The 17,841-nt window shown below is 40.0% G+C and overlaps 1 protein-coding gene across 1 annotated transcript in view; it reads left to right on the top strand.

Annotated features, from left to right (window-relative positions):
* Nucleotides 1-11,565, top strand: part of RSPRY1 (ring finger and SPRY domain containing 1) — a 55,425-nt gene extending 43,860 nt beyond the window's left edge. Inside the window, exons 11-15 of the mRNA XM_050922778.1 lie at nt 5,425-5,536; nt 6,699-6,801; nt 7,656-7,808; nt 10,152-10,256; nt 11,225-11,565. Coding sequence (XP_050778735.1) covers nt 5,425-5,536; nt 6,699-6,801; nt 7,656-7,808; nt 10,152-10,256; nt 11,225-11,321 — 570 coding nt within the window. The 3' untranslated portion in view covers nt 11,322-11,565. The remainder of the gene's footprint in view (nt 1-5,424; nt 5,537-6,698; nt 6,802-7,655; nt 7,809-10,151; nt 10,257-11,224) is intronic.
* Nucleotides 11,566-17,841: the final 6,276 nt, after the last annotated feature.

Genomic DNA, 17,841 nt, shown 5'->3' on the forward strand with positions numbered 1-17,841 from the left:
GAAATGAAACAGCAACCCACCAGCCCTTAAACTATAAGAGGCTTAAAAGATTTTTCCCACTCACCATAAGTAGCTTGACAGTTTGTTTGGGGGTTAGGTTTTTTTCTGTCTGATGTGCTTCCTGTGAGAAATGTCTAAGTAGGGAGAATTGAGATAATGTCTCTAGTTAAGGATTGGAAGTTTGCTTTACTATTTATTTTTCCCTTGATTGGATATTTCTGGTATTTTCTGTTTAGCAAATTTTAATTTGCCTTAGAAGTAGGGGTTAGGGGTGTGTGTGTGTGTTTTATATTTAATAATAATAATAATAAAACCTCCCCACCATCTTCACCTCAGATTATGTCAGCCAGGCTTATTAGGTAGTCACATGCTTTTCATGTAGGTGGAATGTGCTTTTTACATCCTTCCTACACCAATGTTAGCGCACAGGGCGGAAACCAGTCTCTTCTATTCCTGTCTGTCATTTGCTGCTGCTTCTGTTGGCTCTGTCTACTCTCCAGTAGTCTATTCTACTAGTCTACTCTCCCTGCTAAGGGTGGTTCTTAAGATGTCTCATGGGTGCCCTCACGTCTTCACACCATTTGGTCTCTATTTGACAGTTTCACGTTGGTGTGTGTGCATTGGCATCCAAAGTACATGCCCCAAATATGTCCAGTGGTGCCTTCTGATTCCTGAACAATGAGCTGCTGGTTGGTGACTTCCCTTCCCTGGTGATGAAGTCTTTCCAACCAATGTCCAGAATCTTTTGTAGGCACTTATTTTGAATGCATCTAGTTTTCTAACATTTTAGCAGATCTCCAGTTCTTGCAGCCCTATATTAGCACCAAGATTACGTTTGAATTGAAAATTGTCAGTTTTGTTCTGGTGCTGAATATCTTTGATTGCCATACGTTGTTAAGTTTTACTAAATACTGTGGATGTCTTTCCTGTCCTTGATGTCACTTCCTTCTTGAGGTATCCATTAACTAATATGGTACTGCCCAGTAGATGAGTTGCTCTTCGTGATATTTTTGACCAGGGTGGATTTGATTTAAATCACTAGTCAGGAAGACTCGATTTAATCATGGATTTCTACATAAGTGCATTTTTGTTGGTTGTTATAACCTTAATACACATTCTTCACAACTTCTAGAGATGGATGTAGGTTTCATTTTTAGAAGGTACACAATCTACATTTGTAAAGTGATTTATTTTGAAAACTGTTCAGGTTAGTTTTAAAGCCATATCAGAAAATGATTGGTCATTTCATTTACCAAAGGTAATTGAAACAGATAGTTCACCTCCCAGTGCCTTCATAAATATCTCCAATTCAACAGGTTAATCATTAATATTTGGATGATTTTCTTGCCATGCTGTATTAGGAGGAGAACATCACCAGACAGATATTTAAATTTGTTTTATTTAACTAAAACAACAACGTTATGTATTCTGGATTTTTTTCTTCAACGGCAAACATATAATATTTTAACAAAACAAGCATATGCATTTTTGAATTTAGTTAAATATTCAAGATTTTTAAAATCAGCAGTTTTTCTTAAAATTGTTTTTAACTAAAATAGGTATATCTCCATATGTTGTTTGTTATAATTATGTCGTAGAGCTGGAAGGGACCCTGAAAGGTCATTGAGTCCAGCCCCCTGCCTTCACTAGCAGGACCAAGTACTGATTTTTTCCCCAGATCCCTAAGTGGCCCCCTCAAGGACTGAACTCTCAACCCTGGGTTTAGCAGGCCAATGCTCAAACCACTGAGCTATCCAGCCCCCCCATATAAATGAAATACTTAAAAAAAACAAACATTAAATCGACTGTCCGCCAGGTCAACATGAGAAACTTAAAATATTGGCTTCTGCAGCTAACTCAGTTGTCTTCACCTTCATTTTCCTGTTGGTTCATAATCTGGAAAAGGAGAACAAGCTTTCCTACTTTTTCAGGTCCCAAATGATTTCTCAATTTGAAATGAATTAGTCCAAAAGAAGAAAATATTCTTTCTTCACCAGAAGAAGCTACTGCTGTTAAAAGTGAGATTAGCACTTCAACAGTCTCTGAATCCAAATGCTTAAGTGACTTCCACCAGTTCGCTAGTGTGACTTTCTTTAAAATATCATCAACAAACATGTATTTCCTGACTGGTACTTATTCCCAAACTGGGTCTCTCTTACAGCCTGCTGCCATTATAGGTTTTTCCTTCTAGGGAGAAAATGATATGGTAGATCTCAAATCAAGGAAGGCTACACTCAGACCTCAAGACTTCTGGAATATGCTTCTCAAATAGTTTCTACTGTATGTCCTTCCCTTCTCGCATTTATCTCCAGACTTCTTCTCCTTGTCCCAATCTATTCTGCTCCCAACAATCTTTTTTATTCATTGAACTTTTTGAAACTTTGCACTTTCAGAGAGAGGTAAGGGATTGATTCTGTGTACACGAATTTGTAGAGGGACAGTAGGGTTGAGGTCTGTTATTTCTCACCTCTATATAGTATGTATGTATTTAAAAACATTTTTGCTGTTAACAAGCCCATTATCTCTGGAGACACAAATCCACAGTCTTGGAACTGCAAAACTAAGCGTCTCTGATGGTATCTTGTAGACTGAGCACTGAGTCCCATTGGGCAGATAGAAAGATTAACGAAAATCTATACAGAACCCCCTGGAACCTCATAAAATTGGGTCCCTAATCCATGAACTATTGGAACTAATTTAAGAAACATGTATTTTGTAAACATAACATGAATGTATTGTCTCATACTATAAAATTAGAATTTATAATCCCTATTCCATGATGAGAGATCTTTGAGCTATCATGTATCTTAATTAAAACTATCTTTAATTGGTTTTTTCCCCTCAAAAAATTTGATCAAAAAAATCTGATTTCTAAATAAAAAAAATACAATTTTTTTTTTAATCATTGATTTTTATCCCCCCTGTTTTTTGACTTCTGTTGTGATGTTAGAACTTGGCGTCTGGCTTTCACGGATATTTGTTTTAGCATAACTAATTTTGAGCCATGATTGGCCTGCTGTTTTTGCCAAGTTGTCTGTCTTTATTTGTAACTTTTTGAAGATGCTGCTCAGAACCACAATATCGTCAAGGTCGTTTAGGCATTAGCCATCTAGCCATGCTGTACCTATGTTTGTGTTTAATACACTTCTTTGTTATCCAGTCTACGGCAAACAGTGGAGATACAATGCAGCCCTGTTTCACAAATGTCAACAGTTAACTACTCTGTCTGATTGTTCACCTTCTATAGAGCTCTTCACATCTCTATGTGGTCTTGATGACTTTAGCTGGGATTCTATAGGACTGAACCATGTTCCACAATGTATGTTAGTGCAGGCTATCAAATGCTTCATGAAAATCAATTAAATTGATGAAGAAGGGAGCTTCCCCTTTTAGACATTGTTCTGTGGTCCTTGATGTGAATATCTGACCTACATAGGATCTCTTGGGCTTGAAGCCAGCCTGTTCTTCTCTAAGCTTTGCATCCACTGCTGCTTTCATCCAATTTAGTATCACACTGCACAAGGCTTTCCCTACAACAGAGAGTAGTGTAACTCTCCTCTCCAGTTGTTACAATCAGTAAAATTAATCTTTTTGGAATATTCTGACAATTATTCCATGTTTCTCTTGGTGAGGAGGGGTCTCTTTTCCCCAAACTTAATTAAGCAGCTCTCCCTGTTTTGTTAGGATGCTGGTATCAAGTATTTTAAGCATTTCTGCTGTAATTTGATCATCTCTCGCTGCTTTATTTTATTTTTCAGCTTTTTGATTGAAGCCTGTACTTCCGGCATCTCAACTGGACTAATGTCTGTCAAGTTGAACAAGTTCGTTTGTAATGTATTTGGGGCCATTTATCTCATTAACACTTGAAAATTGACTGAAGTTAGCTATAATTTGGGACCTGTGAGACTTGTATTGTTGGAGGAATACGGGCATCTCTGCCATTATCAAATCCCACAGAGCAAGCAGAAACTAGTCTCTTCTTCCATACTGCTAATTGGTTCCTCCTCGTCAGTGAGGAGAGGTGGCTTTCTAGCACATTGAGGGATAGTGCGTTCAGTTACTGCTTGCCCCAAAATGGGTTTAGTGAGGAGTCTGTGGGAAGCTTTTTATAGTACAGTCTTTGGATTTGTTAGTGAGGGAGAGGGGCAGGGGGGCAACAGAGGGTGTTGTGTTTTTCCCACAGTCTTTGTGCTGGCTGGCACTTCCTTTATTTGAAAGTAACTAATATAACTTGTCATTGTCTCAAGTTTTGTCAGCTCTTGAGTTTGAGAGTAGCTTCGGTTAGATGAGCAGTGGCATTGTGGAGAAAACAAGTAAAATGTTGCTGTTTAGATACCTAGGTTTGTTGTAAAAATAATATATCGGGTATTAATTAACATATAAAATGTATAGTCCCTTTCATTCTGGGAGCTCAAAGCACTTCGCAGACACTAATCCTTACAATGTCCCTGGGAGGTAGGCAAGCTTTATCCCTATTTTACAAGTGTGGAGGACCTGAGGCACAGAGGTTCAGTGACTTGCCCAGTGTCTCCCAACAAGTTGCTGGCAGAGTCACAAATAAACCCCATAACTCCTGACTTGCAGTCTTGGGCACTATCCCCCAGACCATACTCCCTCTCTGACACATGGGAAACATTGTAACCCTTGGGTAAATGATAATACAAAAATTGTGTGGAACATTGCAAACACCACTTTGGTCATGCTATGTTACCCAGTAAATGCCCTGATTCTTAATATTGAGTCATTCTGTCTGCTGAACATAGATCAGAAATGAGGCGCATGCTCAGAGCTGCGGGTAGTGTTCAATATATCAGGGATTGATTTATCGTGTCTTGTCTGGACGCAATAAATCGATCGCGAATCAACGCCCGTACTGCCACCTAGGCAGGGAGGAGTAAGTGGAGATGACGGGGGAGTTGCGGCAATCAACTCGCCGCTGTGAGGATGGCCAGGTAAGTTGAACTAAGATACTTCGACTTCAGCTATGCAAATAGCGTAGCTGAAGTTGCGTATCTTCGTTCGAATTCCCAACTAGTGCAGCCCAGGCCTTAGCCTGGTTCAGTTAATGCTATTAGACCTTCATCTTTCATGAGCATTAAATTCACTCCTAATTTTTTTATTTAAAGGAGTAAAATCCATTTGACCTTGAGAGTATTTTTTCCAAAGGATTTTGGAGGAGAAAAAAAGAAATATGCCTTCATAAGAAGAGCTGTGTAGTTCTGACACATTTTTAGGTTGAAAGAGAGTAAGGAAATGATACTGAATGAGGGGTGTGTGGGTGTAAGTGAGAGAGAGAAAATAGAATATAATAAAATTGAACTTCTTAGAATGAATGATTTGGTTATGTAAAAATAGACATCCAGCCCTTTCCCACAGAACAGGAGTGACTGCAGATTAAAATGCTGTGCTTTTGTTTCTCTAAAGGAAGGTTACGGTATTGGGGACGATGAGTACTCCTGTGCATATGATGGCTGCCGGCAGCTGATTTGGTATAATGCCAGAAGTAAACCACATTCCCATCCCTGTTGGAAAGAAGGTATTTTCTTGTGGCAGTTATCCTAGCCTGCTTCCTCCAGAGAGCTTTTTTAGAATACTCACAGGAGGAATAGCCTGTATTTGGAGTTTAACGGTTTCAGAGAATCTGAAGATGAGGTCATCTAGCCAACTTCTTGCCATTACAGGATCGTGAATTACTGTACGCTTACTGGTGGTCTATCTGGTTTCTTAAATGTCATGTGAAACTTTCCACCACTTCTCATGGAGACATTCCTCAGCCTAACAGATCTCACTTTGGGGAATCCCTACCACCACCATTGGTTATTAGAGGCGGTCCTGATAGTGCCACCTTAGCTTAAAGTCACATAATACTTCCTTTTATAAGACGCTGATTTCAGTTGCTTATAACTTGGCCAAACTTAAGTCACTGCAGTGGAAATTTTCCATGCAAGGAGTTTACCTCAGGCTGATCTGTCTGTCTTCTCAGAAACAGCCAACCATTTTTGCTGAATAGGATTTGGGAAATACATTGTTTGGCCCCTGTATAAAGAAGAGAGGAAATTCTGGCAATCTTTGCTTTGAGAAGCGATAGTAGCCCCTTTCTTTGGAGTAGGAAATTTGGGAGGAGGGTGGCCTTTTTCTTTTCTTTTTTTTTTTTTCTTAGGGATCTGCCTGTAATCTACATGAAAATCAACCCAAATTTGCCCAACTTGTAAAATCTTTAAAATACCTCAGTTTGCACATGCTCTGTAGAGACTTCTTTAGATTTTTAGCAGCTAAATTCCCTGAAGATTGTCTGCCTGCATTGGACATACTCCAGCCTGGAGAGGGAATGGAAAGAGGCAACCCTAAAGCCTGCATTTGCTAACTTTTGAATATTTAACTTTGCAGTGTTAATATTCCTTAAATGTAGCTGTGTGTGCGCAAATCAACCTAAATCTTCCTTTCCTTAATTTCATCCCATTTCCTCCTAATTATTCAATTTTTACTGTGGTAAATAACTCTTCTCCCTCCTTAGTGCTTATTCAGATAGTGGTAGGTTGTTCCCTATTAGTCACTCCTTAGCCAAGCTATTCACAGTCAGCTTCTTAACCTTTCCTCAACAATCAGCACCTCCAACTCCCAATCATATTGGTTTTGTTTGTTGAATGCCATAAATATCTGAAACCTAATCCTAAAATATTTTTGCTTTTGCACATAAGGAGACACCATAGGATTTTTACTCGATTTGCAAGAAAAGCAAATGATCTTCTATTTAAATGGAAACCAGCTTCCCGCTGAGAAGCAAGTGTTTTCATCTGCTGTGTAAGTATATTTTCATGTTGACAGAGACAAGAATTAAAGTGCAATATGTATAATGGTTCTCATTAGTTAAAAGAGAAAAAATTCAAATTCAAAAACTAGTATTTACCAGTCATAGATGCTATTGCTTTTAAGCAGAGCTCCCTATTGAAAGCACTGATAACAGTTAAAAATCAATGACATTAGTGTGAATTTACAAATGGATTTAAGGGCCAGAGGAAACACATTCTTTAGCCTAAGTTTAATACAGCTTTCTGTAGTGCAAGTTTAGCAACTTATCAAACACTTGCTGTATAATATTGAGTTCTCTGAGAGAGAAAACAACAAAACCTTGTTTTTGTTACTTCAAATGTGTGAACTTTTTGCATGCTCCTAATTTGCTCAGGGTTCCCCACGTTTTGTGCCTAGGCAAAGAAGGGAAAGATGTGGGGGTTGCGGTGTGAATCCTTTGCACTTGAACCTGTTCCCCAAACAGCAACAGACAGCCCCATTTTGGACAAAACAGTTATTCCTAGTGAGTTGGATGGAGAATAGTGTTGTCACCCACTCAGGTGCATGTGTTTGCCTTCCACGTAGATGCAGCTTATCCTGTTTGTAGCCAGTAGAGGTTCTGGCAGACAGTGGCAATGGACTTGGTTCACATATCTTAATTAAATTCAGAAATGAAGAATCAAGTAAGGAAAATATGTGCTGCTAAAATCAGGTGCCCTGGAGTTTCTCTCCCAAATATCAGTGGCTTAATTATAGTATTGGGATTCTTGTTCCAGGGTGGGATAGCTTCTGGTCCAATGAGTATGTCCAGCATGGTCTGTCTGTACTATTGCTTTCTGATGTTCATGCTGTCCTTCAAATTGCAGATCTGGCTTTTTTGCTGCAGCTAGTTTCATGTCCTATCAACAATGTGAGTTCAATTTTGGAGCAAAACCTTTCAAGTATTTACCTTCAATCAAATTTAGCACCTTTAATGATTACGCCTTCCTGACAGCAGAGGAGAAAATAATTTTACCAAGGTAATCTCTTTCTGCCTGGTTATTCCACATTCATACAATATACAAATGTGTAGGTTTGAACAGGATGTGTCTTATTTCTGGTGTAACTAGTCTAACATTGTAGTCTCCCAGAACATAAATAACTTTTGTGATCAGTTCAGCACATGATTAGCATGTCCCTTTCAGCAAGGACTAGACTTCAGGCTCCACTTCAACAAAGCGCTTAAGCACATGCTAAATTTTGTCCATCTTCCTTCTGTATTCGTTGCAGTTTTAAAGTTAAACTAATTTGACCTAACACAGTGTTTAAAATACACACAGTAAAAAGCACTTCCGGCTATGTATAAACTATGAAGTTAATTGAAGAAAAATGATCTTAATTAAAATTGGTGTCTTGTTTAAAAGTGACCTCATTTCTGACATTGGCCGTGTAGAAGCACTTTGCAAGCAATTATAAAGCCTGAAGCGATTGTTCTCTTCTCGTAATCTCAATAAAAATACGTCCTTACTATGAAAGATGCTGCCAAGGAAAGATGTTGGAGTGGACTGGCAATTCCACAATTTATGAACAGTTTAAGACCTCTTTTGGCTTAATTTATGCTCAGAACTTCTGCTCGGATAAAATCAGCATAAATTTTGCATTTCTTCAAAAAGAAATTTTTTTTCAATTCTAGCTTTAGGTAATCAGTAAAAGTGTGATCCAATGCAGGAGAGCACAATGCTGGGAACCAGTGGCCCTGCTTTGCCACTAACTCACCATGTAACCTGGGATAAAACCCAAATTTTTAAACTTTGATGCCTAAAGATAGTTATTATGACTGGGCCACTCACCTCTCACGAGCACTTCCTATCTAGTGTGCCTGTGCCTGCACTTTTTTCAGCTTTGCACTGCTTGCAGTGCCTCCCACTGGATACCGCCCTCGTGAGGTGGATCTTTGGTGACTCAGCCCTCCAACTGAATCACGCAGTCTGCATGTGTACAACCAAACCCCTTCTGGGGGTGCTCAATTCAATAGGGCCTATCACAGTGCCCTGAAGACCCTTCACTTCCTGGCAAGCCCCAAGTGACCCCGGATCTCCAGCTGAGCTGCGCTCTCAGTTGAGTTCATGCTCCTTCTGGGGGGTGTCAAAAGTCCTACAAATGCTGAGAGGGGGTGAAAAAAATCATCAAGGGACTGAATTCACAGGAGAGCAGCATGCTAGTAGCCCCACTGAAGGAGCAGGGCTGACGTTTTATCATTTCTTGGGTATTGGAAGGAATTATTTTCTTTCATCTGTGAAAGTTCTGATGCTTTTTCTCTGGCACCTTTCAGATAGCTCAGTGGTTTGAGCATTGGCCTGCTAAACCCAGGGTTGTGAGCTCAATCCTTGAGGGGGTGATTTGGGGATTGGTCCTGCTTTGAGCAGGGGGTTGGACTAGGTTATCTCTTGAGGTCCCTTCCAACCCTAATAATCTATGATAATATCAATCTATATTAACATTGGTGACTGTTAGTGTTTAGAGATGTGGCTGCACTGTTTATCCTACACTCTTTGACTGTTTCCTTGTTTCAGCTCCTCCCTGTGTTCATTGAAAATTATCAAGAAAATGACATACTAAATCTCCTCCTCATTTTTAATCTAATGTAGAAGGTCCCTCCAACTACTTAGCATTAGCTGCTGTCCAGAAGAATTGCACTATCACTTTTTTCATCAATTTTTCTCACCTGAAGTTCCTTGGTATTGGTGTCACTTGAGAATAAAGCTGTAATTCCATTATTAGAATCAAACATATAGAGTAAAGTTTTTATTAACTCGGTTCCTTGTACATTTCCTTTATACTAACACACCATACATTCCCCTCGCCATCCTGGCCTGTTTTTCTCCTCTTCTTGTGTTGGTTGATATGTTGGATTGTCGTCCCTCTCTTGTATCTATGTTCTTGTAAACAGTTTTACAATATTATATGGTTTCTGAAACTTTGCATATTGAGAATAGTTTTTTAAAAAAACATTTCTATTATACCAGTGTATATAATCAAACTAAATCATAAGAGGTTTTTTTTGTTTGTTTTTTTCTTTCTTTAGAAGTGTTCCACTTTGGAAGTCATAGGAATTGGAGATGGAAAAAAGATGTATTGAGTCATCTACTGTAGCCATCTCTTCCAACCCTCCCCACAGCGTAGCCAGAATAGGGTTGTTAGACTGTACCAAATAATTTTATGTTTGTTTAGGAATGTTTTTACTGATTTTATTTTTAATTGTCAATTAACAACAGTAAAGAATTTGTGTAGGAGAAAAATACCTGCAGATGTGATATTGGCCTGGATCCATTACTCAGGAGTGTAGTTCAGTGATTGATGTTTTTCTTGTACATCTATTTCAGACACAGACGTCTGGCTTTGTTGAAACAAGTGAGCATCCGAGAGAACTGCTGCACGCTGTGCTGTGATGAGGTAGCAGACACAGAACTCAGACCGTGTGGACACAGGTAAATTTAAACACAAAGATCTTGTCAGTTTGCACCACATTGTGAGAAAATGCAGTCAAAGTCTATTTCTGCTCATCTCTGGTGACTACCTAGCCTGCATGAAAAGATCTGTCCCTTTTAAAGATTTGAAAAAGAGTACTGGCTAAATAAACACTAGTCATTTGACCAACATCTCCCTCCACAAAACAGACGTAATATCCACGGGGGCGGGTGTATGCTGTTGCTAAGCATAGACCTTTTGTGTGTCTTCACAGTGCCTGCGCTACCAAATTTAACTCCTTGATCTGGAAAGTGGCTTGAGATAACTATAGTATAAAAGCTCCAAATAAAATACAATATTGTTTAGAGAAAATCAAGAATGGGACTGGATTTTTAATGCATTCTGGATCTTTTTACCATGTCCCCAGTTCAAATGCAGTTAAATACTGACAATGTCCTTGTCATGATGGTTTTTTTAATTGCCTGTCTGAAATGAGTTTGCAGCTAAGTGTCCAGCTCTTAGTGACCTGTGGGCACCACTATAATATGACTGTTAGAATTGACATTCTTGTTGGCAGTTAGCAGAAAGACAAAGGATTGAGTGGGTGTGCAGAATATACCTCCCTGTCACCTCTAGTTATTGACACTGCCATTGTCCAAACCATACCTGGTCTGTGGATTAATTAAAGAGCGACTGCACTAAAAATTGTTCAGCAGCATTAAGGACCTAAATCCTGCAAGATACTGATCGCCTCCTGCAAGGAAGGGGGTTGAGACTCATGAGCTTCCATTGACTCTAGTGGGAGCTTGAGGACACAATACCTTGCCTTCACGCTGGGGAAAATCCATCTTGCTGACCCTTTTTCCACAGTGGTTGAATTAAATTTTTGTATTGAGGGAATTTATTAGCATCTGGATGGTGTTGATTCTACTCCTTTTTTTTTAAATCAGCATAAATTCAGATTTGTAACTGATCTTCTCTTCTTTAGTGACCTGTGCATGGAGTGTGCCTTGCAACTGGAGACCTGCCCGTTGTGTCGACAGGAAATACAGACTAGAGTCAGACAGATCTCTCACATTTCATGACACGTGGAGAAATATCATGGACTTATTTCTAATCAATTCCGGCCAATACTGCAAGGGACAAGCATCTCTAACCAATCTATACGCACATCAAAACCATAGCCGTGACCAGATTTCATGCTACGCCATAGTCTGTTTATCTTAGAAATGAAATCTTTAATAAACTAACCCAACTTGCCAGTGCTGGGGAACTGGCTTCAACAATAGATAATAGTTCAACATTTTTATGGCTGTTAGTTATCTCCAAGCAAGACCACAGGAGAGTTCTTTTTCTTTTCTTTTTTTGTCTTTTCTTTTTTCTCTTTTCTCTTTTCTCTTTTTCTTTCCTTTCCTTTCCTTTCCTTTCTCTCTCATCTATCACAAGTGCTGAAAAAGAATTTGCACTGGAAATATACACACAAAGTACATTAAAACCTCCTAAAACAGGGACATTCTGTCTCATGCTCTAAAGTCCTTATTTTTGGCAGAAGTCATGAATAAAGTATGCCAATATGTCTTTAATGTAGCCTCCTGCTGGTCAGAGACTCTGTTTTCCAACAGTGGATATTAAACTGCTCAAAGACTTGAAATCTGTACACAGACAGACTGGTTTGAAAAGAAGGTGCAGAGACTGTAGAAAAATTCAAATTTTTGATAACTCAGTGATTCCAAAGAACGTTCTGATTTTCTTTTTTAAAACTGCGGAAAATTGGTGGTATTTTCACATTCATAGTGTTTCTAATTATTTCAATTTCAGTACCCATGTTTAGTGAAAAGAATAATTTTCAGGAGGAATTCTTACACTAATTGTAATGCTGGACGGGAGACAGTTTGAAATTTTGGGTATTTTTAAGGTACCATCAATCATCTTTTTTTAATCAGTATTGTTCTTTGAAAGTTATGTACATTTTTGAAAATATTGAGCTATATTCTCAAAAGGTCTGGAAAGAATTCTGAGCAAATGTATTAATATTGTTTTAAATGAATACATGTTATTTGAATAGCACATTCAGTCCTGCTCTGTTTAACTCTGTCTTTTAACCACAAATGCACATCACCTACACTGAGAGTCTCACACACAGTCCCCTGCACCAGGTGCAGGTTTTGGGTCACACTTTCTTTTTGGTTGCCATTGTCAAGTGGTGATTTGTTTTTTTTGTACTCCCTGTTATCATAAATTTGTGAAACTTAGTTAATAAGGATTCACTTCCATAGGCAGCTGTGGATAGATGGGTTGTTTCAGTGTCCAAGTATAAATTTAGTAAAACAGAGCCAGATCCTCAGCTGGTGCAAATTGGTGTAATACCATAGAAGTCAATGGTACTTTACCAGCTTGTGCCAGTTTGAGAACCTGACCCAGAATCTCCCAAGTTTTTACACTTTTCTTTTGAGGTACAATAGACTTGCTAATCCACACACAATAGCTTAGACCAAAAAAATCCCCACTTGGCAAAGATTTAATAGCGGAGATTGCTGTAGTAAGCTCTTGTGCTGCAAGATGTATTTTATTTAAATGTATGTACATTTAGTGTACTAGTAAATTATATTTAATACAAAGTATAGTTGGGGCCTGACTGTACGGGCTGAGCACCTTAAACTCCTGTTTGTCAATGGGAGCAGAGAGCCCTGAGCACCTCACAGAATCAGACCCTTGAACTTTTTCTTTCACTTGATGCCTTCAATAATGCAAAGGGTGATGAAAGTCACCCCTGTGCAGATGGCCAGCAAATGGCCTGCTCACCACTTGAGGGCTTGGACTTAAGTACTGTGTAGCTGTTTGTGCTGGTTCCTGCCCAAGGGTGACTTTCATCCCCAAAATGCAGATATTCAGTGAGTCTCTCACTCGCACAAATTGAGAAATCTGTTATAAACTATTCTTCCTCCTGAATTTTCCAAATAGTAATTTCTTACTAGACTGAATACAGACGAGCGTAACTTAGTCATTATATTAAAGTTACAGTGACGTGACTTCTCTTCCACCTCAAAGCTAGTTCCTTCAGAGCTCTGTGTCCTGATTTACAGGTTGGAACAATCACAAGGGAAGATCCATGTATGGGAGGATTTACATTCTTCCCCATGGATTTTCTTGTAATTTCCAAAATGTATTTTTATGATAGTACTGAGAGGTCCCAGCCAGAGCTGAGCCTCCTTGTGCTGAATGCTCTACAAACGCAGAAGTAGACCCAGTCATTGCCCCAAAAAGCCTAGAATTTAAGACTGTTTCAACAGGTTAGTCTGGATCTGTAAAAATCAACAGAGTCCTGTGGCACCTTATAGACTAACAGATGTATTGGAGCATGAGCTTTCGTGGGTGAATACCCACTTCGTCAGATGCATCAAAATTTAAGTTTCTAATTTCTTCTGATTGCAAAAATAGAGGTTCTAGAAGTTCCAAGGCACTGTTGATGCTGCAAGGAACATGTGTGAGCCAGAACCCTATACATCTGCCTTTATAGAAAGGTGCTGATATTTTCCATGGTTTTTCCCTGGTCAGGGTAGATTGGGGTAGAATTTTCAGAAACACCTAAGTGACTTAGGCTCCTAACTCCCTTTGCCTTTCAAGGAGACTTGGCCTCCCAAGTGCCTAAGTTGCTTTTGAAAATAGATGTGTTTGGAAACTTTTCCCCTTGCCACTTTATATCTTGCCAGCAGTATTTTGGCTTCCTCCTCTTTCTGTACGGCGCACAAGAGCTTAAGAATAGGAACCACTGTTTACCTTAAGGTAGCCCACGCAACTGTTTGTTCTGTATTAAACTTCATGAGGTGTATGTAAAGAAGGCCTGTATATAACTTTTTAAAGTTTTGGGTGGTGCAGTTCGGCTTGACTCTTACACTACACATTCAGCTCTGTTGTTAGTTCCTGGATGACCTATAGGGTATCTACACTACAATGTAAGCCCATGTTTGAGCCTAATCCTGCCCCACCCGTTGCATCTACACTACAATTGCACTAACCTAGGGCCCCAGGAGCCTGGAGGGTCCAAGCTAGAGTCAAGCCAGGACCCAGAGTCCAAGTCCTATTGCTTTGTAGTGTAGCTGCAGCCCTGCTTGACTTGGGTTACAGGAGTCGTCTGGAAGTGTTCCACAGTTCTAGGGACAACTTTCTAGTCCTCTATATCCTAGCAATCTGCAATGCATTCTATTGAAAATGGAAGCCCCCACACTTGGCAAACACCAGCAGCTCAGCTCAGCATTAATCTATTCTGTTCCAATCACTGATCTGCAAGCACACATCACAGAGCCTCCTGGGTTTGCAAGGGCGAGCGAACCGATCAAGGCTTTTGCAAAGTGAGCTGCTTCCTGGTAATCTGAAAGGGGGGCAGTAAAGTTTTCCCGCTGCACCATAAGCTAGAGCAGCCCCATTCAGGGGTTGGGGGTGGCACTGCTAAGGCCTCTGGGATATGGTTACCTTGACTCAGGTTTGTGCACTGTAGTGTGGACATCAGAGCACTAGGTTTGAGGCTGGGTCAGAAAATTCTTAACCTAGAATTACAATAGAGTGTAGATGCTGAAGCCCAGGGTTCTCTAACATGGGTCAGCTAGCTGACCTGAGTCCCACTAACCCCGGGCTTACCTTGAAGTGTAGATATACCCTTAAGAACAAGCTAGGAGAGGTTGTGGCTTCACAGGTACCAAGGAAGCGAAACCTGTGGGGAAAGCAATTTGTAGTGAAATTGTTTCAAAGTTTTGGATGTTTATTTTGTTTAAGGGGTTTAACAGCTGAGATAAGAGCTCAAATTTAATTGCCCACCCCCCCAATCAAGAGCTAAGCGTCCCCCTCCTTGCTCTCCCCCGCCATTTCTCTAGTCCTCCAAGGAAACCTTTAGCCACAACTGGGAAGGTCAGCCTGGCAGCTGTCATATTTCTAAGGTGAAAAAGAAGCAGAAAACCAAAGAAAAGCTTTCATTCCTGTGTATACATTATAAAGAAGCAAGAAGGACAAAAAGATTTCCCCCACGCATAAAGGTTATCAATCATGAGTGGTTCTTTAAATCCAAATAGTAACCTCCTTTTGCTAAGAGTTAATTATTTCCCTGCTCATCTTAACCAGACTTATCCCACTAAAGAGCTGGTCCAGTCTGGCTGGGACAGTTGTTCTTAACCTATCCTCTGCACATCATGATGATATTCATGGGTCTCCAGTGATCGACAGAGCCCTTTCTCTTGCCTGTAGAAGAAATATTTGAGTATTAAGGCAGTGAGATGATTGGGGTGAAGGATCTTTCTCTTAAAGGTGGGGGTGGAGAAAAGAGTACCAGTTACTGGATAGGTCTATCAGGCCGAGTTGCATCAAGTGGAACGGAAGTTCCATGGTGGGGAAGGTGGTTAAGCTTTAAATATACAAAAAATAGAATGGTCTTTGAGTTATTTGGATAATCTAGCATGTGCTATTGTCTTTTTTAAAAAAAAGCAATTATGAAAAGATGTTTACACAGCCGTTCACTCAAGTGTGCTGTAAGGTTTCTATGAAATTTGATCCAGCGGCAAAGGCTGTTCAGTTAATAGTGTGTTTGAACAGCTGACCTTGTGTATATGTGGTTTTGCCTTCCAAGTGGAATACAAAGTAAAAACCTTTCTTGTCATAGAGCAGCTTTTGGCTAAAATCGTGCTGATTTTCACCTAGAGGGATGAGGAAAAGGCAGCCCCAAGAGGATCTTAGCCCCAGTCTGTAGAAGGCTTTGAAGAGCAGGACCAAGGCCTGGTCCACACTACACAGTTAAATCGATTTAAACAGTGTTAAATCGATTTAACGCTGTACCCGTCCACACTACAAGGCACTTTAAATCGATTTTAAGGGCTCTTAAAATCGATTTCTGTACTCCTCCCCAACGAGAGGAGTAACTCTAAAATCAATATTACTATATCGATTTAGGGTTAGTGTGGACGGAAATCGAAGTTATTGGTCTCATTCTTTTACTGTAGCTACCCAGAGTGCACTGCTCCGGAAATCGATGTTAGCCTAGGACCATGGACGCACACCACCGAATTAATGTGCCATAGTGTGGACGCATAAAATCAATTTTATAATATCGGTTTTATAAAACCGGTTTTAGTAATTTCGATTTTATGCTGTAGTGTAAACGTAGCCCAAGATTTTGAATTAAATCTAGAAGTCTCTGGGAAGTTTGTCTAGCACCAGCATGCTGCATTTGCATTAGTTGGTTATACAGCAGGTAGGCTGCCATGTTCTGTACCATCTCAAGCTTCTTTTAGTGGTTTCGTTCATTTCTAGGTAAATGTCAGCAAGTGAGACCGGAGGTCACTAATGTGTGGAACAGTGGCCAAGCTTGGAATTCAATAGCCAAAATAATGGAATGGGATATAATTTTACAGACCAGCAAGTTTATACTGTGGAATAGCTACAGGCAAATTCAGCAGTCACGGTTAATCTTAATTGGTTAATTAGATCATATCTATAGAAAAACAGATTTGACATTGTTACTTCATAGTTAGGTACCCTTTTACGATCACTGTAATAGTAAGAAATAAGATTTTTTTTCTCATTTATGTTGTGCATCTGATAGCACTTTGTACAGTTAGTTTTATTTCCCCATAGTTAATTTTTCTTGTGAAGATCTTTATAAACATTAACAGAGGAACTGAAAATTTGTATTTAAAAAAAAAAATTGGGACATACTATTGAAAGGATTCTCTATCAGAAAATGGATTTTTTTCAAATTATTCAACAATGTATTCCACTAAATGCCGACAATATGCAACATTATCTATGTATTGACAAGTTTCACAGCCTTGAATGTGAGACGGTGCAAGTAGGAGTGTTGTCCAATGCACCAGTTCTCTTGCCTAGTCCAGGGGTGGCCAACATGTGGCTCCACAGCCACATGCAGCTCCTTGTATAGGCACCGACTCAGGGCTGGAGCTACAGGCACCAACTTTCCAATGTGCCGGGGGGTGCTTACTGCCCAGCCCCTGGGTCTGCCACTGGTCCTGCCCCCATTCCACCCCTGAGCCTGCAATGCCTTCGCTCCTCTTCCCTGCACCCCCCCTTCCTTCTGCACACCACAGAACAGCTGATAGGGAGGTGGGGGGCGAGAGGGGGAGCCACTGATTGATGGGGCTGCCAGTGGGTGGGACGTACTGGGAGTAGGGTAGAGGGGTTGCTGACCTATTACTGTGCCTCTTTGGCAAAGTACATTGGTAAATTCTGGCTCCTCAAGCTCAGGTTGGCCAGGCCTGGCCTTATCCCTCCTGAAAGCATCCTGGCAATATGTCAATGGAATTGCAGCTCCTGGCTTTATTAAAACTTTTGGGGAGTGCTAATTAGCCTGCATTCTATTTTTGAACAGGAACCAACCCTCCCCATCTCCTCTGTACAAGAGGAATTTCAAGTGTCAATTGATATCTGCTAATTAAAATACTGATTAAGATTCTGGGACCCACTTGCCAGAACTAGTAGGAAAGATTCATTCTAAAATGATTACACCCAGCTTTGTGACACTTCCTCTGTTCAACTTGTTTAATTACCTTTTACATGTACTTATTTACTACTAGCAGCAAAGGGTTCTGTGGCACCTTATAGACT

Source organism: Gopherus flavomarginatus, chromosome 14 (genome assembly GCF_025201925.1).
Source record: "Gopherus flavomarginatus isolate rGopFla2 chromosome 14, rGopFla2.mat.asm, whole genome shotgun sequence".
In the NCBI taxonomy this organism is placed as follows: Eukaryota; Metazoa; Chordata; order Testudines; family Testudinidae; genus Gopherus; species Gopherus flavomarginatus.